Source organism: Hermetia illucens, chromosome 3 (genome assembly GCF_905115235.1).
Source record: "Hermetia illucens chromosome 3, iHerIll2.2.curated.20191125, whole genome shotgun sequence".
NCBI classification, from domain to species: Eukaryota; Metazoa; Arthropoda; class Insecta; order Diptera; family Stratiomyidae; genus Hermetia; species Hermetia illucens.
In genome coordinates, this window is record NC_051851.1 from 100132599 (window position 1) to 100160362 (window position 27764).

A 27764-nucleotide genomic window follows, 5' to 3' on the forward strand; every position below is an offset into this window, starting at 1 on the left:
AATGACAGGTGCATCGTAATCTGCAGCGAGGTCAAATAAAAAATCGTGCAGGAATGTGGAAATTGTTTAAACTTAATTTCTACATTCAATACGGTGAAACTACTTGGGGTACCGAGGCACTGTAACATACAGTAAAATTAAATCTCGGACGATTTAGCAAAGTAGTGTTTGATTTCCCCTACGCCAGGATTGGGACCAGGAATTAGAATATCAGTTATCAAGAACCTTGGACAAGCTTTCCACAGAATCAAGTGGAAGGGATTAAATGCTGGTACAACTTTCCGATCAGAACCATACGGGGAGGGGGAATTGCTGTTGCTCTCATTTAGAAGTGCTAACCATATTTTCGACAGGGAAGATAAATTATTCGTCTATGCAGAACGAGACCCACGCCATTTCCAATTCATCTCTCCACTCTCCCAATCCCCATCTTATAGTATTAATTTTTTCTATAACCTAGCGGTAAAGTAACTGTTAAGGTTGTTGTTGCTGTTAGGTGAAGCAATTTGAAGATGAGGAGTCCTAATTAATTTAGTAACAGTCTACTCATCATATACATACACGTTTATTACCAGAATGTATGTTTGGACGCGGCACCATCCCACAAAATAAAGAGAATGTTTATATCTAGTTTAAAGGTACCATACAGCTTAATCTAATTTTTTGTTTTCTTTCATCCCTTCCTTTTTCGAAAACGTTTTCCTTAAAACTTGTTACCTGATTTTAGGAATACATATAACTCAATAGTAACCTCAAGGGGCCTTCTTTTATCCTCTCCAAAACCTTTTGCGCTTTACCTTGTCTACCATTGCACCCTAGCAACTTCCATACTGCCGAGCACTGTTCGCACAACCCCGGTCGAAACAAAGTGAAAGCTGCTTTTTACGGAAGCAGATATAGGTGCTATGAATATACAATATATTCCATTCATCACAAAATTAGAAGGTGGCGAAGGTGGGAGTTTCTAGGATTGTTTAACTTTGCCCCTTTCGCGTAGATGTTGAAGTTAGGAGTTGATTGAAAGCCCAAAACTCAATCAGACACAATTATAGTTCTACGCCTCCAAGTTCCTTTGTTGGGAAAGAGTCAGACTTGCTGAAAAGGCTGCCTATTATATTGCTTGAGGATACGCTTAATGATAGTTTGTCCGCTAATAAAGAACTGAAATATACGAACAGAATGTTTATTTGATTGCAATAAATAGATAAAATAGAATAACAAATTAAATTAATCGCTCGGAAGACTAATTTACACACACATGAAACAGCAATTAACTCTCCTTCTTATTTCTATATTCGGAGTAGCCTTGATATGCTAAATCCTGAACGTTCTCACCCCAGCGAACAGTATTTCCTGCTCCGGCTTTACTGTAATAGTCCACGTAGGGTGTATTCTGTTCCTGTCGGAAGAAATTTCCCTGTCCGCCAGGATAGTGCTCATGATGATGACTATGGTAACTAGCTGGCCCGATTCCTTCTGGAGAATATTGTGAGAAGGTATTCGAGTAATAATTTCCGAAACTTCCCAAGTTGTTTTGCGGTCGGCATATTTTGAAGTAGGCAATCAAACCTGAAATTGTAAGAATTATATTGAATAAATGCTTTTGCTTGCGGTCGTTCAATCGTGATGATATTTAGAATTCTGATATTCGAAGGATTTGATGGAGCATATTGCACGTGATCCCCTTCGAATATTGCTCACATTTCCTTACGTATTGTTGCTCGTGAGTAAATTTCCACCCATCAACAAATCGAACACAGGATTTCAATATTTGAAGAGTCATGTCGGTGAATGGGGGAAGTATTGTGAAATGTATTGGAAAAATATATCTCACCTGGTACAATTATAGCAGCCAATCCAAGAACTTTCTTCAGTCCGGCAAGTCCCAAAATGAATGGCAAGAACAGCAGAAGCTTCAACTTGAATATTTTCAATACCAGCAACAAAGGAATAAAGAGCCGCTTGAGCTTCTTGCGAGCTGTAAGGGATTGGTTAGTGAACTACCTCAAACTATAGACAAATTAATTAATTCTTACTGAAAAGTGGAGCCTTTTTATCTTCAATAGTGTCGATTTCGCTATCAATTTCATCTATAAAGCGGGGAGAATAGCGACCTTCACCTAGAATCTCGCTGGGAATATTCACTTCGAAAGCAGTGGATTTCACGAACCTGAAAGGAAAATGTAATTATATAATTTCAGTAATAAAATCAAAAAGCTTTGGGGTTTTGTTTAATGTATTTACGAAATATGATGCTTATAGCGCCCCATCGATTTCCTTTCAATCAAAGGGAACAATAGCAGCTTCGACTGCTTAAAATATAGGTTGAATGAAGGCCGTGGTCTGTATTTTTCAGTTCTGCCATAATACACGAACCGGAAAACCTTTTCAAAATGTAAACAAAGGGCTAATTTTCTGCTGATTGTTTTGAAACGATGGAGAAGGAAATATAATATGGTAACTCGGAACAATGTATAATGAGTAAAATACTCAAATACTTTTAAGAATTCCCGAATTAAAAATCAACCCAAATGTAAAATGGCTTTGTTCCTGAAAATTCTAAACGAAGCAGATTCGTAATATTTGAAGAGCTGCTAACGATTAAAAGGTGCGATGGGCGAATTAGTTAAAACCCACGTGTGCTGCTCCCATAGCGTAGCGCAGATAGCGAAGAGAGATCTCAACTTGGTGACGATGTTGAAATAGTTGTATTTCCAGATTTTTATAAAAAGAATCGAAATCGGGTCTAGACCTGTTAATGGGTCGAGCGACCTCCAGCGACGCGGCCATTGGCAGGGGCATCGCTTCCTACATACATATGGTCGACAACCTTTCCTTTGCAACAACATTTAACAAGGGGGGCATTACTAAAGGCTTTAAATTAACTTTTGAACCTGATCTTATGCCCCTGGGATAAGCTTCCTTCGCTTATGCGCAATTTCCTCATTAATGTAAATTTTGAGTAGAACAGTTTCCTCAGGAACATTGATTAACAGAAATTGAGTCAAATTGTGTTACTTCGACTGTTATTTCCAATTTGTCCACAAAACTACCTTTTAATCCCGGATATAAGGCAATAAATCGGCAACCACTAACGACCTTCTTCCAAAATCAACATCAATTGCAGATGTGGCCATCATAGATAACGCCTCTCATATCGATCGCTTAAAATGATTTTTGGCACTGACCTTTAGTGTAATTTATTCAGTAGAGAAATTTTCTCCTGTTCCACTTATAATATTAGAACAGTTCCTTAAATCCAATTTGGACTCCAATGCTTCTATCGCAAGATGTATGTATGTAACGAACGATTCAACTGAGGGAAGCAGCTTCCAAAGGAATCTAACATAATCTCACGGAATAGCGTTCAATATTCAAACGAAATACGTGAACTATGTATTGTATTTTCCATTATATAAAATTTCTCAATGGTATCACATCGGTGAAAGCAATATCTGCTCTTGCAGAGTCGCTTTACTTCACACCACAATTTTATAAATATTTCCAGAGAATAACAGAAAAAAACCTAATTCACCTCGGACATGTGATTTGCTTCTGGAAAACAGCAGCTATTTTGGGCGAATCGAAACGCTTTCTGCTAGTCCTGATATATTCATGAAATGTGCACAATAAAAGATGAACAAACCTTAGCTAAATTTAACAAGTTTCATATCTTTGCCACAACACACGCCATCCTATGTAGATTCGGAAAACACAAAAAGCAGCTACACCTGATACCTTCAGAAGATATGGATATAACACATTTCTACGCAAGAAAGGGGCATCGACGCATAGAACTATAATACTGTAGATATCCAGTCATACTAACATTTTTTAAGGTTCCGTGTAAACTAAAAACCCTATTGAAATCGATTTAATGTCTGTCTGTCGGTCTGTTTGTCTGTCACTCGCAATTTATTTGAAAACTACTAAACCGATTGCCACAAAATTTGCTGAGGATATTCACTTTGTAAATGTATAATTTTTTTTCATGATGATATCCTAAGCGAAAGGGCTCAGTCAGCGCTTTCAAAGCTTTTAACATCGGTCGGATGCTAGAGCATCAAGTTAACGTATCTGTACGAAACCTAGGCCTCCAAATACATTCCACTTCTATATATGTTTAAATAAAGTTAATGCTGGTGTATTACTATATTTTAGGAACCTGTTAGATAAGCCCCAGCGAGCGATATTCAATTAATATGCATACATACATCTGTATATATGTAGATATATGCTTGTGCATACAAAGCACGGCGATACATACATAGATTCATGCGCATGTTCAATTCAGATACGTATATATGTGAGGCACATTGTAAGAAGCAATATCGGACACATTGAACAAATATAAGAAGGAATATTGTCATTTTTAGCTACTTATAAATGGGACAGACGTCCTCCCTGAGGAGAAAACACAGAACCTTGAATACCTGAAGTATACAGATGCTGTTTCCTGGTTTGTTTTGTGAAAGCCGATAAACCATACACGGAGGCATTTTTCATGTTTGCATAAAATGTTGTAATTCCGACATCAGCTTTTGAGGAAGGTTTAGTTTACTAAAAAATCAACTTCAAAAGAATTCCAATGTTAGAAAGTGTCTGTGGGGGAAAGTAGTCAAATAGAAAGTAGGAAGGCTACCAACATTAATAAATTGGTAAGGCAAACTAAATTGGTTTTGATACTACATTCTAAAAATTCTATGATTGAACACTCCTAGAAGTTGAATATAAATTTGACAGAGATTAACAATTACTGAATGATATATGACATTCTATAACCTACATAACGACGAAATTTGATAGCTCAACAGGTTCGGATGGGCGGGTCACCTAATCCGTATGGGGAAATATATAAGGGCAATTTTCAAGGTAGAAGAAGAAAGCGTGGCAGACCCTACTTCTGATGGAGCAATGGCGTATGCCTGGACGCCAGACAGGTTTTAACAATATCGAATTCGTGGACATCGGTGCAAAACCAGGATGTCTGGATTTCCTTAATAAGGCAGGCCTAGACCAGACACTGGTTGTTAGGCCGTTTATGATGATGATCTGACATGTTTTAGAAATTAATAACTGTTTTTAAATGGAAATATTCTAGTGTTAGGGTTGTCAAGAGACCATCCTTGAGTTGACGTTTGGTAACTATTATGGCAGAGTTATAATTCATATTGACAGGAACCGAGTCCCGCGGTAACAGCTTTTTATAAAAAATACCTAGGAAGGTTTATACCAGTCTAGATGGATTGACTTGACTCACGGATTCAATTCAGGTCAAACGTTGATCAGATTTTTTCGGAAGAAAACTACGTGTACTGGGTGTACTGCTCCTTAAACTACTATCTAAAATCAGGATGATGGACACGGCTATCTGTAGGCAATTTAACGAAGAACGAGAATAGACCTTGGAAGTATCGATGTGTTTTAGTCTTAAAATAATAAATAAATATAATAACTTAATAAATAATGTTCTTTGCCTTTAGAAGACATCCTCGAATTCGTTGGAATCTTTGAGCGGCTCAAGCCTTTATTTCATTTAAGTTTTTTACTAAAAATTTCTGCTACCTTAGCCCCTGCATAGATTCACGTTGTAGATAAGAACAAATCTTTCGGCACAGATGATAAAATGAAAAAAAAAAAAAGAAATTGTAAACATTTTTATCATAAGGTAGAGTTTGTGGATATCAAGGAATATTTCTATTAATACCCGGCAGATAAAACACTTTGTAATAATAAAAACTTGCTTGTTCTATTCGCTATTGTTATTTATGGGTCTTGCAAATACTGATATTTCGGGAACCTCCCTTCATCAGTGCTAACACGTCTGCTCCTCAGTGGGTTTATTAACTATTATTAATGTCGGTATTCGCAAGACCAACAAACAACACTAGTGAATAGAAAAAGCCAATTTTTATTATTTCAAATAATTTAATGGTTTCAAATACCGCCTGATTTCACTCAAATGAAAAAAATCGGGAAACTAGAAACTGGACGCTTCAGGTATGAAAGGTTTTGTGCATTTCTTTTATAAAGACATTTGAGTGTGAATTTATCCCATCAGTGCGTAGCACGTAATATATCTACAAGCTATGTGAAAATATTCACTTCCAAGTAATATTAATATTCAGAGTGTTGAATTTGTAGAAAAGCGACAAATTTGACCTATTACAACTTTGTTATTAATCTTGCGGTTTCCAACAAACGTGGTAGGAATATACTCTATGTCATAGCCTACATTATTTCGTAGTGCTAGGGTAAACTTAAGGGGAGTTTGCAGCCAATTACTAAAAAATAATAATATACTATATATTATTAACTTTATTGATATTTTTTCAAATTTTTCGGTTGGGTGGTTTCAGAGAATGGGTCCGTTAAAGAAATGATCACTTTCGACCCGCACAACCCTTTCCAACAGATGTCAAAACTAAGACCGGCGTCGAAAAGTACTAATCGGGAGCTTTCATTTGATACCTCACATGACTATATTTGATGGAAAAAAATTGACACCCTCCTTTTGCATGCATGTCTTAAATTCGACGTAGAACGCTGTAACTCACTGTATGCGTGAGCGTTCACAGTTCTTACTTTTCCACCAAACCAATCGCTACAAGCGTGTCCTAGAAAGATGCGCGTGACGAAAAGGCAGACAGATAGCAAACCGATTTTAATAACTTTTTATTTTACACAAAGCCTTAAAAAGAGGTGAAACAAGAAAATAAAGCAAAAAGTCGGGTAAATGAAAACTGGGCGCTTCAGGTATAAAAGGTTTTGAGCTTCTTTATGTGGGGAATTTTGAGGGTGAGACAGGTGCAGTTGTATAATAATTTAAAGTTCAATTTCGTGTCATTTTTCAGCCGCCATTTACACAAATAATTTGCTCTACAAAGTACATTGTCGATTACAGTTAATTACATGTGCTTCACACTACGAGTTTAACATTATTAGCAACTGTGAAGAAGTTCACCTAAAACACCTGATAGCGGCAAAAGGGAAAAAGGCTGGGGAGAAGTAGCTTCCTCATATATAGGACTTTAATATTTCCCTTCAATTATTCTCGCTAATTATGACGTCAGCAACTTATTTGCATAGCTTAAGATGTAATAATTTCGCAAGAAATTAATAAATTTGATGTGCTATATCTTTGATGCTAGATTCCCAAGAAACTTTGCAATACTGTGGGCGATACTGTCCTCTATGCTACGGTATAGGTGGTAACCAAAGAATGAAGGGCTTTCCGGTCAACTTTGAAAAGTTGATAATGTGCTATTAATAATAATAATAATCGTTGGCGCAACAATCCATGTTGGATCAGGGCCTTGAAGTGTGTTAGAGCACTTCATTCAAGACCGTAACGGTACACAAGGAGGCAATGTGGTCAGCATTGCGCTCGCCCGAGATTATTACCCTGATTTGACTCAGGTACTCATTCACAGCTGAGTCGACTGGTATCCGACGTCAAATCACGATACAAATTCCACTGCCACCAGTGAGATTTGAACCGCGACCTTCCGTACGACAGCCTTGTGCTCTAACCACTCAGCTATTCGGACACTAGATAATGTGCTATTATTGAGTTTATTTCAGCAGATATCGGAATGGGACAGATTTTGAGGTCTAGATTTCATATGCTAATTTTTTTCAGATTTTAGGGTGATGCAATTTCCGAAAATGAGTCCTGTCTCACTTAAAGATTGCACATTTTTACCCCTCTCTCACTCATTTTACAATCTAAATCAAAGTTGAAATCTCCTTCTGAAAGTACTAATCGATGCCTTTCATTTGATATCACACGGGTACATTAGATGCAAAAAATTTTACATCCCCCCTTTGCATGTACGGGGAACCCCTCCACCTAAATTTAAGTCACTCAATTCTACAGTTCCCACATGTCCACAAAATTTCATTTGAATCGGTGTAGCCGCTTTGGAGAAAAGTACGTGTAACAGAGAGGCGGACAGTGAATCGATTTAAATTTTACACAAAACCTTAAAACTAATCATATGTATCAGACGCTGATCAATAGAAGCATGATGACTCTCTAGTTACGAATGTTAATTAAGAGGCAAAATGCATACAAGTTTTGCAGTTGTTGAATCTATGGGGCAGTTTGTAACCAGTCCGATAACCACTCGAAATGTATTCAGTATGTTCCCAAAAATATGGCTGAATTGAATTTAAAAAGAGATCAGATGGTGCACATTTTACGTTATCTCCTTTTTATTATTTATCCTTTGGTCAGCTCAGGCCGAGGTCAAATCATATAGGCCCAATCCGTATTTTTTCCGGTCAGTTGGAACCGGAAGATCCTGGGATTTACTGTATCAAGCCATCGCTGTTTCGGTAGTTTCCTATTGACTTCGATGTTCAAGCCAATCTTAGCTTAGTAAGTTTTCGTCTGCCCGAATTACCATACCAATAAAAATGCCTCTTACAACTTCTTAACAATGGGTGCAACGCCGATGACTTCATATCGAACGCAATCCTATAGAGACCAACAGAGCGAACGACACCATGCTCGATTTTCGATGTGAAGCGTTTACTGATGTGTTGATGCCAAAGAATGCCATTTGTTTAACGTTACTTCTTCCAACTTACATTAATCAGTCAGACAATTACTTGAAGAAGTTCACCTTTGACTGATCCGAAATGCTAAGTTCCGTTCATTGGCGTTTATAACAATATCCTAATTTGCAACAGACTTCCGACATAATTTGAACAAAGTGCAAGTTGGCAATACTGACCTGATCGAAATATGAGAAGAGAAAACAGACCAACTACTTCAATGGTAACAGCATAAACCCCAAAGCTGAAGCGGACTTTTCTGTTGATAGACCGCTTAACACCTTAGCAGGGTTGACAAAGTGATACTAGAGAATGGATATTGTACTGTAATGTTCTGCAAGTTTCCTGAAAGCAGTAAAAACCCAATAAAATGTTGATATTAACATAACCTATGAGGCATTCTTTCCTACTCCGGAAATTTGGATAGAGCTCCTACTGCGGGATTCTATACAGTATTTTTTAGGTCATGTAAGTGTAGAAGACAGTATAGGCTTGACTATTCCTTGCGATTAAGTAATATTTTTCCAAATAAAAAGTGCTATATTCAAACAATCCTTGAAGTGAAAAGCAAAGAGGTGAGAAACTGGAAGCTAGAAACTTTAGGTATGAAATTATTAGTAGAGCTTAGGATAGCGTCCAATATCAAACCCCTGGACATTCACTTTTTACGACAGACATCGAAACTGTTTCAAAGAGTACAAATCGAGAAGCTTTATTTGATACATTTGCCTATATTCGGAGGACAAAAATTTAGCCCCTTCTTTTTCGTGTTGAATTCCAACCTTTAGAATTAGTATGCGGAACCGTTTCTGAGGAAAGTGCATGCATGTGACCATCTGACCAACGGACAGACAAACAGACAGATGTGCAGATAGTCAAGCAAACAGTGAAGTCATTTCATTAAGGTTTTAATAATAATGGTTGGTGCAACAATCCATATTGTATCGGGGCCTTGAAGTGTGTTAGAGCACTTCATTCAAGACCAAAACGGTACGCTACAGTCCCCTTTAGGAGGCAATGTGTTCACCATTGCGCTCGCCCGGGATGATTACCCTGATTTGACTCAGGTACTCATTCACAGCTAAGTCGACTGGTATCCGACGTCAAATCGCAATACAAATCGCACTGCCACCAGTGAGATTTGAACCGCGACCTTTCGTATGATAGCCTTGTGCTCTAACCACTCAGCTATCCGGACACTCGTTAAGGCTTTATTTTTCAAAAAGCTTCAATACGCCGTTGGATAAAATAAATCTCAGGAAGCAGCAAATGCGAAAGAAAGAATTTTGACTACTATAGCTCTATTAATAATAGAAAGATATCTAATTTTGAGTACCATGTTATAATCTATGTGAAACACTTACAATTCATGTACTTTAAGAACGGGGTTTGCATCATCTTCCTAAAATATCGATGTTACCACAAACTTTATTTGATCAGAGGGGAACCTCAAATTACGATCTATTTACAATCATTATCAAAAAAATAATTGCTTCGAAAAATATGTGGTCTATCCGGTATTTTTCATTTGATTTCATGCGTGGTTACTTAAACGGAAAATACACTCTTTCAATATTACCATTTTCTAATATATTGTTGGTAGCAAAGAGCCATTAAATCGACTTTAAGTTTGTTTATACAGAACCTTGAAATAGACAGTCATATGCAGCACCGTGAAGCAATTCAGAGACGGACATCAACCATAAAGGATTCTATGTAAAGGCAGAACCAGCATAGTTGACAACGTACTGGCTTGAATACATGTGACGACAAAAACATTTTCGGGCCCGATACAAATGAAAAACAAAGATTTAAACAAAAATGGCCGGGATTCGAACAAATCGAGTCGGTCGATGTAGGTTTTATTGTTGTAGCGTGTTGCCGGGATACCCATTACAACCCGGGTATACTTTAGTCGTCTGCTCCATATTTCCCTAGCAATAAGCAGTCCCAAGCAGTAGGTTTATGTATTCCAAACGATTAAATTACGCATTTGGTATTCTCCTATTCTCCTACAGGATCTACTCAAGCTTTTAGGGGCTCTCATTTATATCCACAGTCTCATGAAATGTATAATAACTATAAATACATCTTGACCCATGTCCCATTTTCCTACTTTTCTGCAAGCTTAGAAATCTTCAAATATTAAACCAAATCAATAAGGTGGAATCTACGGATGCAATTTAAAGCAAACATATTTCAAGGCAATTGAAATGAATTAGACTAGACGGTTGACGTTGATTTAATTCAAGGATAAGGTTATCTTCTCCACTGATGCAAGTGGTTAAAACAGTAAGCAAAAAATTATCTTCTTTTATCTGATTCCAATTATTTTCTAATTTTCCCATGGACGGCTCATTCTCAAACGCCTCTTTGTTTCTGATATCCCTTATTTCTGGGAAAAGTGATGTTTTGTGAAATTCCATTGAAATCCATCATTTTCAGATTTAGATAAAAATCTTTGCAATAATTTATCCCTCATCGACAAAAAAATGAATGTTATTGCGTTTAGCAATCCCTCTAAAGGATTTTCTGAATAATTTCAGGTATTTTGAGGTGAGGAAAATTTTACTTTGAAACGGGAAGAGCTATTTATTTTTTTTATTTCAGAAGCGCTTCTGTTTTGATTTTTATCTACGCTCAAGTGAATTATATTCGTTGCACTAAGCAAGGGTAGGTATTTTAAATGTCGCAACATTTATCCTTCCATCCAATATAGCAAGTGGCAGTTTTGGCAAGCCTAATGTGTGTGGACTATTTATTCGAAGTCGGTAAGTGAGGTCTATTGAATCTCGCAATGGCTAACAGTTTCCACATTTCCATAAAAGCTAGAAGTGTAAGAACAATCATTAATTCAATTGTACACACCTTTCAATCTTCCTTAGTCCATATTTCACAAGTTGATCCCATTCTGAATCGGTTGACCTTGGCTCGGACGAAAATTCGAAAGGCTCATTATAAAGTGATCGCACCTGTTCTTGAGGTACCCGTACAACTCGAGCATTCTCGGTTAAACTGAAAAAGTAAAAATTATTAAGGAGTCTATCAATATTTAGGGTAGAAAGTTACTCATAAGCGTCACGTAGGAAGAATTCTTCGAAAGTTCCAAGGGCTTGCGTTTTGAAACACTCTGATAATTGCCCTTGGAGGCAGTTTGCGTTAGTCTGAGCAACATAAGGATCAACGTTTGGTCCAGTTCCTAATCCGACTAAATCTAATAAACCTTTTCCTTGACGACGTCCTTCAATATGTTGTGCCGTAGCTGCTTCATGCTCAGGAATGAAGTTTTGTTGCTGTTTGGGCTGTTCTTGTTGGTCAGGAAGACGAATTCCATCTCCGTCACTGGATTTTAGAGCTAGCAGGCACAGCAGTCCAAATGATATAAAAATTTTGTTACGAAAAGCCATTTCTGAAAGGAAATGTTCTTTATATTAATCACATTATCATTATCTCATATTTGTTTATATTATCTTGGGTGGATGGGCTTTTGTCTACATTCAGCGAGGGGTTAATTAAGTACTGCAAAGTTTTGAAAAAACAAAGAAAGCTCATATATGTGTGTAAACGTAGAACATGTTTTTTTTTTTAAATTATAAAGTTTGGAAAAAGATATGAAAACTGTCTCATTTTGCTATATCCTAGCTGTTTCAGGTTCTTATCAGCAAAAGCCTTAGTTATAATGCGTAGTCGTAGCTGCAGCTAAGTCAAAGCTTATTTGTTAGGACTTTGCAAGCACGAACACCTCAAATACAACTTGGAACATGTAAACGAGAAAGTTAAATTTTCACTTTTTGTAGAATCTTCTACACGGAGTTATTATTATGCATTTACGATATTTGTTGCAAACGTATTCATATAGAAAGTGTAGTGCATACAAACATACAAGCCATGCGAACTCTCTTAGCCAACACTCACACTAAGTTCAAAGTCACTATAATAACCATCTATGTATGGTCCGTATCTTAGACTGTCACTAAACGGGCACAGTTCGATTTCAAACACGAGCGATACGCAAAACTCAGATACTTCTGCTCTCCAGGAATACAAGATATTTGCCAACTAAACTTCTTCAATTGCAGATAATCTCGAATGTTAGCTTGTTTTTGGGCGTTGACAATATCGCACTATGGCTAGCTGTACCTCGATCACAATGGCCATCGTGGAACACTTTCGAATGCTTCGGATGGTCCCGAGATTTTCAATCTAGCTATTCAATGAGGTTATAATAACTGTTTGGAAACGCAGAGATGATCAACGACATACATACTACCACCAACGATGGCATGTCATGTTCCTATCGCCGCATATATGGCGTTAAGATCGTGCATATCAGCACGTTAGACAATCTTAACCATGCTTCGGACGACCATTGTATATTTCCCGTGGCATTGCTTCCAGACCATTCGCGATTGTATTATTGAGACCGGCACGAGACCACGGAACCGGCGAAATCTACCCATTGACTGTTGAAGATGAATTACTAGTTTATTGTCCGTGATACATGGAATCAAGTTCTTTCGACCACGCAAGCAAAACATACCACGCACTATTCAAAGAAAATTTGAATTTCTAATCCAGTTTTTGAATAGGTACCGGGCGATATTGTCAAAATTTTGTATTTTTGCCAATTAGAAAATTGGGCGTCATTACCATTATCATACACCCTTGATCCTTTAATCGATCTCTTTAAAAACCGCACTAGTCTTGGGTAACAATGCACTGATCCACACGTTACTGTTTCAGATCCCGAGTTTTGCTTAAGAGATTTAAAGATCGTATCTCAAGTAATTTTTAAGTTTCAGCCTCATAAGGTCGTCTGTGGACGATGTAAACAATCAGAATAGTATTAGGAACCACCGGAACTCGATAACATATAACTCGATCGATTTTTTGTAGCGCAAAATGCAATTTTGACATATCAAAAATCAAATTTTTGGAAAAATTTTAATTCTTTTCAAAACTCCCAATTTTGTTAATTTTTTAATTTTTTTACACAATTGTGGTTCTTATGTAGATAACACCTTCGAGTTTAACGAACTTTTTTTTTTTTTTGAGGGAGAGGGGAGGGGGGGGGTTGTTGGCTCTGAAGGTCTCAAACATTTTCCAGGTACTCGAATATTTTCCTTGTCCTTCACGATGTACACATTATTTATCCAAAAATATGCACTCAAAATTTCAAAACATTCGATTTAGTAGTTTAAACAAGTCGGAATACCGGAAGCTCGCGCTTCGGATATAAAGGTTTTGTGTTCATCTTATGTAAGAAATTTCAACGCATATTTTTCTATCCGTATATAGCTACAAATTCAACATACTCCTTCATATTTTTCCAAACTACGAGACATACGTACATATTACATATAGACACGTATATAAATTGATCGTACCCATATTTCCGATTTACTTCTTATATCTATTTGAATTAGGCACTACCCGCAAAGTTCATTAGCACGCATATATTATATACCTACATGCACACATGTCTGGCTGGCAAATAACCAAAAAAACTAAAACAAAATAATTCATAAGAACTTATTTCGTGTGGTATTGACGAATTGATATGTGATGATGACGTCATGCAGGTTGTAAAGTGCACGAAATTCACAAAAAATTGTAAAGTTTCACCTCCTATAACTTTGTTAATAATAATTGGATTTTCTTCAAACTTGACCAAATTGTGTATTATATTCTTCATTACACGCATGCTAAATTTTGTACTTCTGGGATGAACATAAGGGGGGTGCCGGGTAAATTTCTAAAATGTGGAAATATACTATTATTAACTTTATTTGTGCAGATATCGGAACCGGATATATTTTGAGGCCTAGATTTCGTAGAGATGCACCACTGTGATTTTTTTCAGATTTTTCGGTTGGATAGGTTCTGAGAACGAGACCTGTTACACTTTTTGGGGGTCATATTTTGAGCGCTCACTCCTCCATATTTCACCCAATATCAAATATTGCACCAGTTTCGAAAAGTACTAATTGAGACCTTTCATTTGATACCCCACATGGCTACATTCTGTGAAAAAAAAATTTGCACCTTCCATTCACATGTATGGAGAACCCCCCCTTAAACTTAACACAAGATGGCGCCACTTACTGCATGTAAAGGGATCACCAGATTACATACTCTCACCAATTTTCGTAACAATCGGTCTAGCCGTTTCCGAATAAATCGGGTGTGACAGACAGACAGACAGACAGACAGACAGACAGACAGACAGACGGACAGACGGACAGACAGACACCGTCTCGATTCTAATAAGGTTTTGTTTCACACAAAACCTTAAAAAGATTCCAAAAACAACCTTTTCTTTAAGCAAGGATGCTAGTGAGCCCCTCAGGGACACTACCGTATAAAATAACATGATAATCAAATGAATTATTAAATAGAAAGTCATCCCTTTACAACACCTGATAAAAGATTTTAGTAAATACGGGTAATGAGCATAGCATTGCTAGATCTTTCCTTTTCGAAAAATTTTCAGAGTATGTAGAAGATATAAATGCAATCAGTTATTTTCTAACTGTTTGTATAAAATCAAATTTGGTGACTTCTGTCCTCGAAAGCACCGCACCACATGACTAAAACTACCAACGACTCTGGGTATCATTTTTTTTTTTGAAAAAGCCATAATCGAAAGGTACATACTTGTTAAAGGCGTCATTTAGTTTGAAATTCCTTCCTTGGTTGGGACATAGCGACGATTTTATTAAAAAAGGATTAAATGACATTATGATTTATTAGTGGCATCTGGGTTTCCAATTGACCAAACAAGGGTAGTGGACAGTATTGATGTCAAGTGAAATGATCTAAAAAACACAATTGAGACATTTGTAGAGACAACTACCGGGCACGAACGTCAGCGTAACCAGAACGGATAGTCCGACGAAAAGTGCCAGCAGGCGCCATGCAAACGAAATAAATTTACTTAGAATTGAGGCTTGATAAATTTTACAAAGTCTGCACAATGAAGAAACGAAAGTATAAAAATAGTCTACGACGACATTGAACGATAACTTTAACAGGCATAATTTAAGATCCACTTACAGCCTTATAGGCAGAATGACAGCACGATAAAAAATAAAATTTTGCAGGGATGCAACGAATTCCTCGTTGAAGACATGGAGCAGATAGAAACTGATGGATTGAATATTTCAAGGAGCTACTCAATGCCACAACCCCATCTCCGCACAACGAATAAGCAGACGTCGTACAGGTTCCTGTTCCACCACCTACACTCGTTGAAGTCAAGAATACTCTAAAAACCCTGAGAAACAACAGTGGATGGAACACCTTCGGAGCTATGATACTAAAGACAAGCCGAAGCAAAAGACCATGTCAATTTTTTATCCAGAAATAATGTGGTATTTTCACGAGTACAGAAGCCAGAAATTTCTATCAGTTGCCTTCTAGGCTTATTTTCAATATTTTTAATGGAATGTCAACCATAGGTATTTTCTCGTAAACTCAGAATGGAGCAATTACCATCTGTCGTTATTTTCGGTCACGCTGCTCATAGGGCAGAGGTGATGCCTCTGCCCTGGGCGCAACCGTCAATCAACTTTTTCTTTCTTTTTTTTTTAGAAACTTAGGTGGAGGAGTCCGTGGACTACAAATGAGGAAGTAAGTTGCTTCCCAATTGGTCCGCTCCGTCACTGAGTGGGTGCGGACGCAGGACTCCCAGCATATTGTTGAGGTTGCTAATAAGGTTTTGCTTTACACGAAATCTTCAAAAGGTGTGTCTGGATAGCTGAGTGGTTAGAGCACACGGCTGTCTTATGGAAGGTCGCGGTTCAAATCATTGGTGGCAGTGGAATTTTTATTGTGATTTGACGTCGGATACCAGTCGACTCAGCTGTGAATGAGTACCTGAGTTAAATCAATAGTAATAATTTTGGACGGGCGCAGTGCTGACCACATCGCCTCCTACAAGTTACTGTCTTGAATGAAGTGCTCTAATACACTTCAAGGCCCCAATTGGATTGTTGTGCCAAGGATTGTTATTATTAAAACGAAATTGTGCTCGTATTTCCTTGTTATCACGGTTAATGATGTACAAATGGTAAGCCTAAAACAACAAGACAGATACAAAGACGAATACAAATATTCATGCCACAATACTGATTCTAACCCAAAGCACGAGAGTCAAAAGGTTGACGCCACATGCGAGTACATCACCACTACCATATTTTAGCTGATGATAGACGGCAAACTTGGTAACTTGGGACATTTTCTTGAGAATTAATACAAAAAAATATATTTAAATTTTTACAACATCCTTTTCAATATTTTTCAGCTTAACTTTTGTAGATTCAGCGTAATTTCTATAGTAAGTATTGAAAATCTGATACCCCAATTGTGAAGATTTATCATGTTTTTTTGCCTAGAATCTAATTCAAAATTACATGTGCGCTTGTAGTCCTATGCAAATTCCACCACATAAAAATCAGTACTATAGTGACTGAGACAGTTGAGATCTTACCTCTCAATCTCATGCATCGGGCTCGAATACCAGTTTGGCAGTAATATTTATATTCAGCTTTATGTCTTCCGTATGCTCGAATGATACACTTGCACAACATTAAGGCTGATGACCATGAAACTTGACCACAGTCTCATTATAATAATAAAATTCCGAAAATGAAACTGCGAAGGTGTCCCGTACTTCACAAATGACTGAACTGAAGACATAATACAGTAAGGATATTGGATATCGTGATAAGAGCAAACGTGTAACCTTCATTTTTTCTGGAGATAGTGTTCCAACACTTAACATTATTGTCCGCAGGATTATGCGCGAGTATAAAAAGAATGAGGAACTGCCAAAAGTTTCCAAATTCTGCGCTTGATCCGTAAAATTGCCTAAACAAGTCGGAATGCCAAAAGCTACCATAGACGTTTCGGATAAATTTCCAATATATATATATTTACTTGCCATTCATCCCTGGTATATAGCATCAACCACACCTATGAGCCTTTGTTCGCAGTTACCTAAATTGCGTCACTCCTCATTTGCTGTTCTTCCTTAATGTGTGACCTATCCACTGCCACTTCTGTCTTCCGATCAAAGTGCGAACCAATGCAAGCCTGTACGCCGCCCAAGTTATTCGTTTGAAATAGTGTCAGACCAGTGCACTGCGATGATACGACGCAGGCAGGTATTGACGAAAGCTTTGAGCTTTTAGCTAGCAATGGAGTTAAGGGCGGTTGTCAGATAAATTTCTAAAATATTGTATCATAGAATTATTAACTTCTTCTTCTTATTCTTATTTTGCGTATGTGCAATTAACTATACTTCGCAATAAATTTTCAAAAAATATTAATAAACTATTATCAATTTTATTTGAGCAAAGATCGTAAGGGGATGTATTTTGAGGGCTGTAGCCTAGACATTTTTTTTCAAATTTTAAGGTTCTTTGTTTCTGAGAAGGGATCCTATACGTAATTAACCCCTTTGAGACCCCGCACTCCTCTGTATGGGAATCTCCACCCCCCTAAAATTTTACGTTGAAAAATGCCATTTACCGTATGTGTGTATATTCACAATTCCAACCTTTGCATGTTAGCACCGAATTTCGCGTGAATAGGTGTAGCCGTTTCTGAGAAAATTGCATGTGACAAACAGACAGATAGACAAACTGATGATAGATCATAATAAGATTTTGTTTTACAAAAAACCTTACAAATCTAATTTAAATTGACCGCAACGAATCCTCCGGACAAAAATAGATTTTTGAGTTCTGAATTTGATTGCACATAAATCAGTCTTAACTTTGTAAATTCAAATTTTATTTTCTTGGATTCTTTGCATTTCACTTTTTTGAAAAATTTTCTTGTTTCTAATTTAGTTTTTGGTCCTATCTCTATATTTAAACTGCGACTTTCAGTAACAACAGCTTTTATGAATATATCTCCTTTAATTAGGTAATCTTATTCTTAAGCTTCTATTTTACTGATGAAGGAAAGGAATTCGAAAAATGGAAATTTCCTCTTCTAATAGCTTCAAATCAGCGCATAGAAACTTACTATACGACAGGGTTCGGACTGGTGTCATGACATAATGATTTAGCTAGAATACAAATAGGCTTCCAACAATCAAAACTAATGATTCCTCTTCCTTTTGTTAACAGCAGCTATTTTGTTTGCTCCATGAGTTCATATCAGAGTGACAAAACTTGCTGACCCTATGATATTTGCACGTTTGTACTTGTGAACCTTCGATAAGATTACGCTCGTGCGATTTCCTTATGATGCTTATTGTTAACACTGGAGTCATTGCGCTCTTGATAGAGAGATAAAAATTCATAATACACTCCACGCCACTTGATTATCAGCACACGCGTTTTAAACATTACTTGAAAGGAATATTACCTACGGAAAACTTTTAAGATCTGGGGAGCCTACTTGAATTTTGACGTCCTTTCTGGCAAAGCAAATCCCCTAAGCGCTCTTGGTTTTAAAAGAAATTAATTGCAAGCATTTGAAGCCTACTTGGGCCCACATGGCTGATTTGAGAGGTGTGAAAGTGTTATTTCCTCAGCCGAAGGGAAGTTGATGCTTTCGTATTTTGTTAGCGGGACTGAGGAAGATACTTTAATACTTGGACAGTAGCGTGTGCATGGTGCATCTACTGTGATATGGGGACAGTATCCTATAGCGAAGTTTCCAGTTTATGATGGCCTAGGTGATCTTAAAGGTAGGAAAACAAAGTAAAACCGCAGCTGGTCTGACTGTCAGGGTGGAATAGTGACCTACTACCTAAACTAGCAACTTGTATACCAATGAATTCCTGACAGCAAAGAAAGCGTTGTTCATTGATTTGATGGAAAAATATTCGGAACCAGGGAGCATGGATGTCAGTATACTTGAGATGCGATATGTATGAAACATGCTGGTCACAAGACAAGGTAAAGAGGGAGGGTTTGAAACAACGCATCTAACACTGTCTTCATATAAATTTGCAGAGATCCGGGAAACTGGTAAAGCACTGATGAACGCTCAAAATTGCTGAGAAAACTTACGCATACTAAGTCCCACCTGATTTCATCTCCTTGTTGAGGAGGTTAACATAACGTAATCTTGTCCTCCAAGCTGGAGATTGTGTGCACTTGGAATAAATACTAAACTTTTCAAGGTCTGACTGGAAAGGACTGGAAGACTTGGCACATCTCAAACATAATGTTAAAATACGGCTTAGGAACTTTAAAGCCAAAATCGGTAAGAAGGTAATGAATCGGGGGACAATAGATGACTACAGTCTTCATGGAGAGGGTAATGATAACGTGCAACGACTCTTTGATTTGACATTGAGCAGAAATATGATCATTAACTCGACAAGCTTCCCAGGTCTTCGCACTCGCAGAACGAATCGGGTTTCACCGGATGGCCACGCCAGTAACTAGATCGACAGGTGCTACGTGCTAATAAGAAGAGAAACAATATTTTACGAAACTGCACAGACCATTGACAATAACTTTTTGAAAAAAAACATCAAACTCATGTTTGTAGTGAGGGAAATGAGAACACTTAAACAATACGCTAGCAGCCGTAGGGACAAGGATTAAAGAATAATCAGTGAAATGATGAACAAAAGATGAACGTCCTACTTTCGGAGCTGAACACTCTCAGTTCACCAAGAGTAACTGAGAAATCTTCATTGGAACAAGAACACCTCATTACTGAATAAGAATACCTCATTACGATCTCCCGTTCATAGAAGAGGTGGTCGCTGACTTGATTGAAGAATATTAAGGTTACTTTAGGGAGGACTACTTAAGACTGATCAACTATTTTCAGGGCAGCACGTTGGTAAGAAATACGGGGAATATACCCCTGGCTTCTACTAAATGATTGTATACTTCAAGCAGAATTTAGTCGACAGTAACCGCTCTTCACTTTATAAAATGTCTCCGGAGCTGAGTGGTTAGAGCACAAGGCTGTCATACGGAATATCCTTGGATACCAATCGACCCAGCTGTGAATGAGTATTTGAATCAAATCAGGGTAGCCATCTCGGGCGAGCGCAATGCTGACCACATTGCTTCCTACAGGTTACTGCAATGCACCATTACGGTCTTGAATGAAGTGCTCTAATACACTTCAAGGCCCTGATCCAATATGGATTGTTGCGCCAACGATTATTATTATTATTACTTCCGAAAATATTGCTATAATTTGGCACTCTGGTGGAATTAGTCTGATGACAAAACCGACCATGATAACTACGAAAGTTCAAGCGGACGTTTAGAATACACTAACTGACTCATTTGTCACTTAAACAGAGTTAAAACACTGGAGCATGTAATATAGTGAACATTTGAAAATTGCCAGTCGATATTAAAATTTTCTGCCAAACTTTCCTCAGTAGAAAAAAACACTTGTGGGTTTTGCTATGACACCCAACGACAAAACCAAGGAAAGGGTTCTTCCCATTTTAAAACCAAAGTGAATACATAGGAAAATGAAACTGCGTAGCTACGAAATAGTCAACAGAAATGTGCTATGTTATGGGAATCAAGCATCTACTTTAACACAGGCAACAATAATGAATGTCTTTGATAGGAAGGTCTTATGCAGGGCATTGAGAGTAGTCGTATGCACTATTTCGTGAACCAGAAGTCAAGAGGCAAATTGATGGAAGACGAAAAAATTAGGAAAAGGTGGCACAATAGAAGTCGACGATTAGCTGAAAAGAATTGGAGAGCATGACAATTATGCGGAGATAATTTTTGGCAAATGTTAAAGAAAAGGGAGGCTCTTAAAAAGTGAAGATATTTCAAACCAGTAGGTGCCTCTACCTAAGCCTCCAAAGGAATTGTAGGAAGCAGAGCATTTTAATCCCAACTGACAGCAAGGCAGCTATTAATGCATTAAAATCCAACCTAGTGACCTCTGAACTGATATGGATATGCCTTGATAAAGCCTGGAAGATGTGTTTCCAGTTCCAACTAAATCGCACGTAAGCCTCTCGGAATGGGAAGGTAAACGCCGCTAAACGGACTAGTACCAGAAAAGAAAATCTTCAATGAATTTATGGGGAAATATAAATCAAAGTGCTTGGAAGATTGTTTAAACGTCCTTGGAAGAGCATTATGATTATAGTGGGAGTAGGCACAGGTCACTGAAGGCCAAACTACCACCTTGGGAAGCTGGCAATATCTGCGGATACTGTCTGCTTTTGTGAGGGGTGAGACTTTCATATATATTCCGCAACAACGTTCGACACTTGCAAAGTAGTATAATAAACCAGGACGAATATATGCAAACCTAGAATACCTAGAAGTGAAAGGAAAATTTACATAAAGTGCTGAAAACGCTCAAGCTTAGCGCCGGACTGTATGTATATAGTGTTGCAAATCGCCACCACCTGTGTTATAGTTCGAAGAGTCATGTACATAGGGTGATAGTCGGCCCTAGTGACTTTATTCAAGATTCGCACTTTTTTTGGTTTAACGAAGTGTTCGCCAAAAAGGGGATTTAGCGATACGTATTCGCATGGTCACATACACTTTGCGTTGAAATACATCATCGCTGTGATGGTTGCGTTTGGATGTTGCCTTCAGCCCATCCTTAGGTTAGTTGCCTCTCGGTCTATTTGGGCAGGAAGAGGGTTTGAATGAATTTCCGCCAATTCAATGAACGCTTATGCCGCGGATGAAATCGACCGTGGCACGCACCAGAAGTGAATATATTTTTCAATATTTTTCTAGAGTATATAGTCATAGTACCCATCAATTTCATCGCATAGTCTTAAGCAAAAAACATATTAAGTAATTGTATCGGGGAGTGTATATCTTCATCGTGCATAACTTTCCGTTCCCTACCCTATGCATAGGGATAGCTTTATGGTGGAGTTATTTTGTTTCCGCACAACAACGAATAACAGGCAGACAAAGAAAACGATGCAGGATACAAGGTTTTTATGACATATTTAGCAAGTAGTGTATTTAGAAAAAAACCCAAGTGAAAACCACCTGTAGCGAAAGCGTTCTGCACATCAACAGAACTTTTTGAATAAAGAAGAAATTGAATTGATTGACGCTACGAAGTGTGTGGAAAACTAAGTGTAATCAATCCTCATTGAGAACATTAACAGGATACGCAGAAATAGAAATATTCCAACAAAAGTAAATAGAAGTTTTAGCGGAGCCGCAATATCAGGGCAAGGAAGAAGAGAATAAATATGTCAAATATCTTAAAAACAGCAAGCGAATGTTTGACAGTACGTATGACATCGTGCGGGCTGAAGATTAAGATACTAAGGAATTCATATATTCAAGGTTCTTATAGTTCAAAATCTTTCCTGTACCAGGAAATTATGTTTTATTGTGAAATAGTGCCTTTCATGTTAGTTAGAGTTGTTCATTGAAAACTAACTATTCAGTGCATATAACACCGGGAAGAATAGGAAAATTTTGCAACTTTATTGGACACCCGATATCAAAATATTGTGGCTTAAAAAACCGTTTTGAAATAGAGAAATTGTTTATACCAATATATCCCTTACAATAATGATAAATTCTGCGAGGGGAATTATAGGGCAGCTGAAAGACATTGCCAGTAGTCGACAATGATGACGTGAATGCAGGTTAGTGGCAAACAAGTTGCTACACATGATTTCTGATAGCCAGTGGGGGAAATTTGTTCACCAGAAAGAGTTATTTGACAATATCCTTTGCTTTGACATCGAGAAATATATCGCAATTAGCTCTACAGGTGTCCCATTGATTACTCTCAATTTTCAACGAAAATAAAGACTGCCAATTTTAACTGGAAGGTTGAATAAAAAGCAGGGAAACATGACCATTTCTTTTGGCTGCCATGATTACCGAATTCAATTCGTATTTCTCAATATGTGTACATGGTGTGAAAGGCAGTGTATATATTTCTCAATCTTTTTCCACGGTAGTCCTTTTTGATGGGGAAAAATGTTAGAACGATATACTAACCCCTTTGATTTGCATCCTTAACTCCTCATCTTCAATACATACCAATAATCTCAAAACCTTTTATCAGGAAAAACGCACAGAAAAGTCCTTCCACGAGGTTCAGAATTGTGGACAGAAAGACGGTTAAATAGGAAAACGAACACGCGATGAACAAACGAATAGACAGTTATTGAAGCGAATTTAACAAGATTTTCTCGTCAACTTCACGGTATTACTAATGTGCAACATTGTGATAGATATTTCCGAATTGTCGTTACATGTGGCGAATTCAACCAAAATCAAATCCTTTCACCCATCCTTTCATCTCCTCTGTAGCTTTGTAGTTGAGATTCTGATGTTAATACAGTGAAACTTCCATAACAATTAACTTATGTATCCCGAGTTATGTAAAATTTCGCATAAAAAATGTAAAGGCTCCATGTAATCACAAATCATAGGTAAACAAGTCACTATTATTAAGGATACGCTACTACAGTTAGAATCATCCACGAATGGAATATTTTTCTTCACTAAAAATCCATGGCTGATAATGATGCATCAATTAGATAACACAATTTATGCAATCGACACTCTTTCATTACTTTTGCACGAAGTAATAATCGATGCGTAGCCAAATTAAGAGGAATAATTTGCGAAACTGATGATGTCGCGACTTATCACCCAAACGTAACTTGTAATTAAAATAAAAACTTGAATACGTACCAAACGACTGTTACAAGTAGCTTAACACAGAGTGCACATTCGTAACTAAAATTCAAAATGGAACTGCCTGCTATCCCGAAATTTCAACCATTTATAGACTACCCTTCTTATCTGATGGTATACCACCAGCCGCCTCCTTAGAGGCACTAAGTGGTGAACCATTAGCCTGCAGATCCGTCCAGCACTGAATCACTGGAATCTCCCAAAAGACTGCCACAATGCTATTGCACTTTATGTAAGCACTGATGCAATCCTCGAGGTCGTCGTATTTTTAGCGGCGAATTGTTGTTAGTGAACCCGACGAACAACAAATTATTGTCAACAAATCCGACCGCTGAGGAGGTCTAAGTGCTTACATTTCGCGAGAGGTCTTGGCGAGTTAGAAAGTGGTTGAGATACGAGATGCGGCGGTGGCTCAAGAAGTTACGCCAGTTTGCTGACTCATATCCGAAGCTCGAATTGGGGCTTCTCGACTCACAATTTCTGGAAAATACGCTTTCACTTTCGCTGTGGCTTCACCGAGTACGTCAACGCTGGACGGTATGACATAATAGTACAAACATAATACGAGTAACCTCTGCGGCTGCTCAGAGTGTTACACATACAGTGCCCAAGGCGAGACCATTGTGCCATAACCATTGCGCCGGAGTTAGTCGGAAATTCACAGAAGAGTTTGGCACCACAAATTCGCAGTGCACGTATCAACATAACCCATGTATCAGCAATCAGAAATTGATTGTGTAGATAATTTGCAAATTCAGTGACTAATCTTCAAATCAATATTCATAATTCAATTTACATATAATAATTGAATTATTTACGTCCAAAGAATCTAAATTGAAACACTTGAGCTGGCTTAAAGTTTCATATTTGTTTACATATGGCGTACGAATAGTTGGCAATATGAGTTCAAGGCTTTATTTCTCTACCGCAAGTATATGTATACCGGATCACAACATAATAAAGTCTCATTAATTAATCATGGAACCCAATTATTTACTGAAAGGGTAAATTTGAATGGGTTTTATACAACTTCACATAATTTAGGGATTCGTACCTTCGATTTCTGCACTCACAACTAAAACAAATCGGGAAACCGGAAGCTAGACCCTGAAAGGCTTTGTGTATTTCTTTTATAAAGAGATTTGAGTATGCATTCATCCCATTAGTATGTAGAACGTAATATATGCATTTATTATGTGAAAATATCCACTTTCAAGTGAGATTGACATTCAAAGTCTTGAATTTCTGTGCGAACTATTATAACTTTGTTAGTAATACTGCGATTTTCATCAAATCTGAAGGGATCATGCTTTATGCTGTAACTTATATTGCTGCATTTCGTCATTCTAGGGTGAACTGAAGGGGGGTTTTCCTATCAATTACTAAAAATTATAGTAATGTACTATTATTGACTTAATTTGAGCAGATATGGGTATGGAGGGTATTTAGGAGCCTATTCACTATATAGTAACAGCCTCTTGATTTTTTTCAGATTTTTCGGTTGGGTAGTTTCTGAGAATGGGTTCGTTACAGAAATCGTCACTTCGTCACTTCGTCGAAAAGTACTAACCAACCTTTAATTTGATACCCCACATGACTATATTGGATGAAACAACCCCACTACCTGCTTGCGATCACAGTTCCCACCTTTCTACTAAATTTGGTGTCAATCGCTACCGGCGTCTAAGAGAAAATGTGTGACGGACTAACAGAAGAAAACCGATTTTAAAAAAGTTTTGTGTTTAGACACACGCCTTTTCACAACACGTCTATGGGAAAATTATCTGCGTGCCGACCAAGTTCTTCGTTAGAAATTGTGTCAAGCCAGGTAACCGACACGACACAGACAAGTGACGAAGGATTGGAGCTTTCGCGTAACAGTGGAGGTTTCCGTCCAGAAACTGCTTCCATATAGTAACATAGGAGAAGCACTTCCACAATAAAGTCTCAGCTTGATGTTGTTGTTCACATAACTGTATTTCTAGATTTCGGACAAAACAGCGGAGAAGGATTTAGCACTGCGTCGAGCGACATTAATTTCGGTTTACTATGGTGCACTTCGGTGCACTGCTCATTAGTGAGGATAGGAAAAGTGCGATGATCCAGACTGCAAATGTCTCTAAGATTTTATCTGAGTACAGACATGATAATTTGCTCCAACATATGCCACTCTGCTAAAACGACTGCCTTTAACTTCAGCACCTTCACAACACTTTGTGAAGATCAAAATCTTTTATTTGCTTTTGTAGCGTAGTATGTTCTCAGAAAAAAAGAATTACACCTCTTTCGTAAGTATACGGAGCGCCCCCTAAATTCAATGATACCATCCGTGGCATATCAAGGAATTCGCAGACCACATATCCACACCAAATTTCGTGACAGAAGCTTCAGTCGATCCTCCGCAAATCGAACAGGCAAGCAGGCAAACAAAACGGACAAAGGAAACAAATTGAAATAATGTTTTGAATGAAACTTCAAGGATACGTACTAAATTACGCTTGAGCACCTTTCAACAGTAACAAATGTTCCACTAGGAATGTTGATCCTTAATGCCGCAAAGCGGCTTCCAGAAAATGTTGAATGCTCTACGTCTTCTTCCTTACCTGAAAAAGCTGGACTTGCTGGTGAATCGTCATAACCAAATGTATGTAGCTATCGCAGGCAGATAGTAAATAAGTTAACTTGCAGTTACAGTTTCCATGGTGAGGATGATGAATGGAATTAGCTTATATGTCTATCAGCCTTTTGTTGACTTGACCATCCCGCTCTTAAGGTTTCGTGTAAAACAAAGCTTTATTAAAATCCATTTACTGTCCGTCTAGCTGCGTGGCACAGACCCTTTTCTCAGAAACGACTGGGGGAACTGTTGTCCACGCTTGCAGTGTGTTACATTATTCTATATCGAACTTAAAGGGGGAATCTCAATATATGCAAAAGGGGCGGGGGTGCAAAATCTAAATATGGTCATCATATAATATCAAATTGAAGTTCTTAATTAGTGCTTTTTAGTTCCCATATTTAACCCAATAAGGGAGGGCGGCGGCTGGAAAGTGGTCATTTATTTCATGGACCCATTCTCAAAACCTACCCAACCGAAAAAATCGGAAAAAATTCACGAAGCTGCCAATGTACGGTGCCTAGGCTCAGAAATGCCCTCCATACCGATATTTGTTCAGATAAGTTAATAGCAGTAGATTCTATAATTTTTCAGTAATAAGGTTCATTCTGAACCCACGAAATTTATTCTTCGGATTCCAGATTCGTTGAGGGCGTAACTCATAAAGAAGAGGCAAAAAGCAAGATCGAGCTAATGACTTGTTCCAGGTTTATTATTCATGAACATTTGAGTGTCTCCTTGACTGCTTGTTATAGTCTGCTTTCCAACTTGTACTTTGATCAATTCCAGGCTGATCTGAGAGTATTAGTTCGACCATTACGAGGCAGGCTTGGATCTTCCAGACTGCATGTGGACGTACTTTACTTTAACAGACACAACAATATCAAAGGTAAAACGAACTTATCGTACCTCTTCTGATAGAA

The 27764-nt window shown here is 37.8% G+C and overlaps 1 protein-coding gene across 3 annotated transcripts; it reads right to left on the reverse strand.

Annotated features, from left to right (window-relative positions):
* Positions 1 to 1167: 1167 nt before the first annotated feature.
* LOC119652967 lies at positions 1168 to 24413 on the reverse strand. 3 transcript variants are annotated; one of them, XM_038057366.1, is made up of 6 exons: positions 24222 to 24413; positions 11632 to 11971; positions 11431 to 11577; positions 2037 to 2170; positions 1835 to 1978; positions 1168 to 1569 (listed from the first exon to the last, which is right to left on the reverse strand). In XM_038057366.1, exons 2-6 carry the CDS (start codon positions 11967 to 11969, stop codon positions 1271 to 1273), a joined length of 1062 nt encoding a protein of 353 aa, XP_037913294.1. In that variant the 5' UTR covers positions 11970 to 11971; positions 24222 to 24413; the 3' UTR covers positions 1168 to 1270. The 3 variants fall into 3 exon arrangements, with proteins under 3 accessions (XP_037913294.1, XP_037913295.1, XP_037913296.1); XM_038057367.1 differs by lacking the exon at positions 24222 to 24413 and adding an exon at positions 12478 to 12669; XM_038057368.1 differs by lacking the exon at positions 24222 to 24413 and adding an exon at positions 12446 to 12669.
* Positions 24414 to 27764: the final 3351 nt, after the last annotated feature.

Coding starts and splice junctions, on each gene's coding strand:
- LOC119652967 (XM_038057366.1), bottom strand. CDS start 11,969: ATGGCTTTTCGTAACAAAATTTTTATATCATTTGGACTGCTGTGCCTG. Junction 11,578..11,631: donor TTCCTACGTGACGCTTATGA/GTAACTTTCTAC, acceptor TTACTTTTTCAG/TTTAACCGAGAATGCTCGAG. Junction 2,171..11,430: donor GGACTAAGGAAGATTGAAAG/GTGTGTACAATT, acceptor TTTTCCTTTCAG/GTTCGTGAAATCCACTGCTT.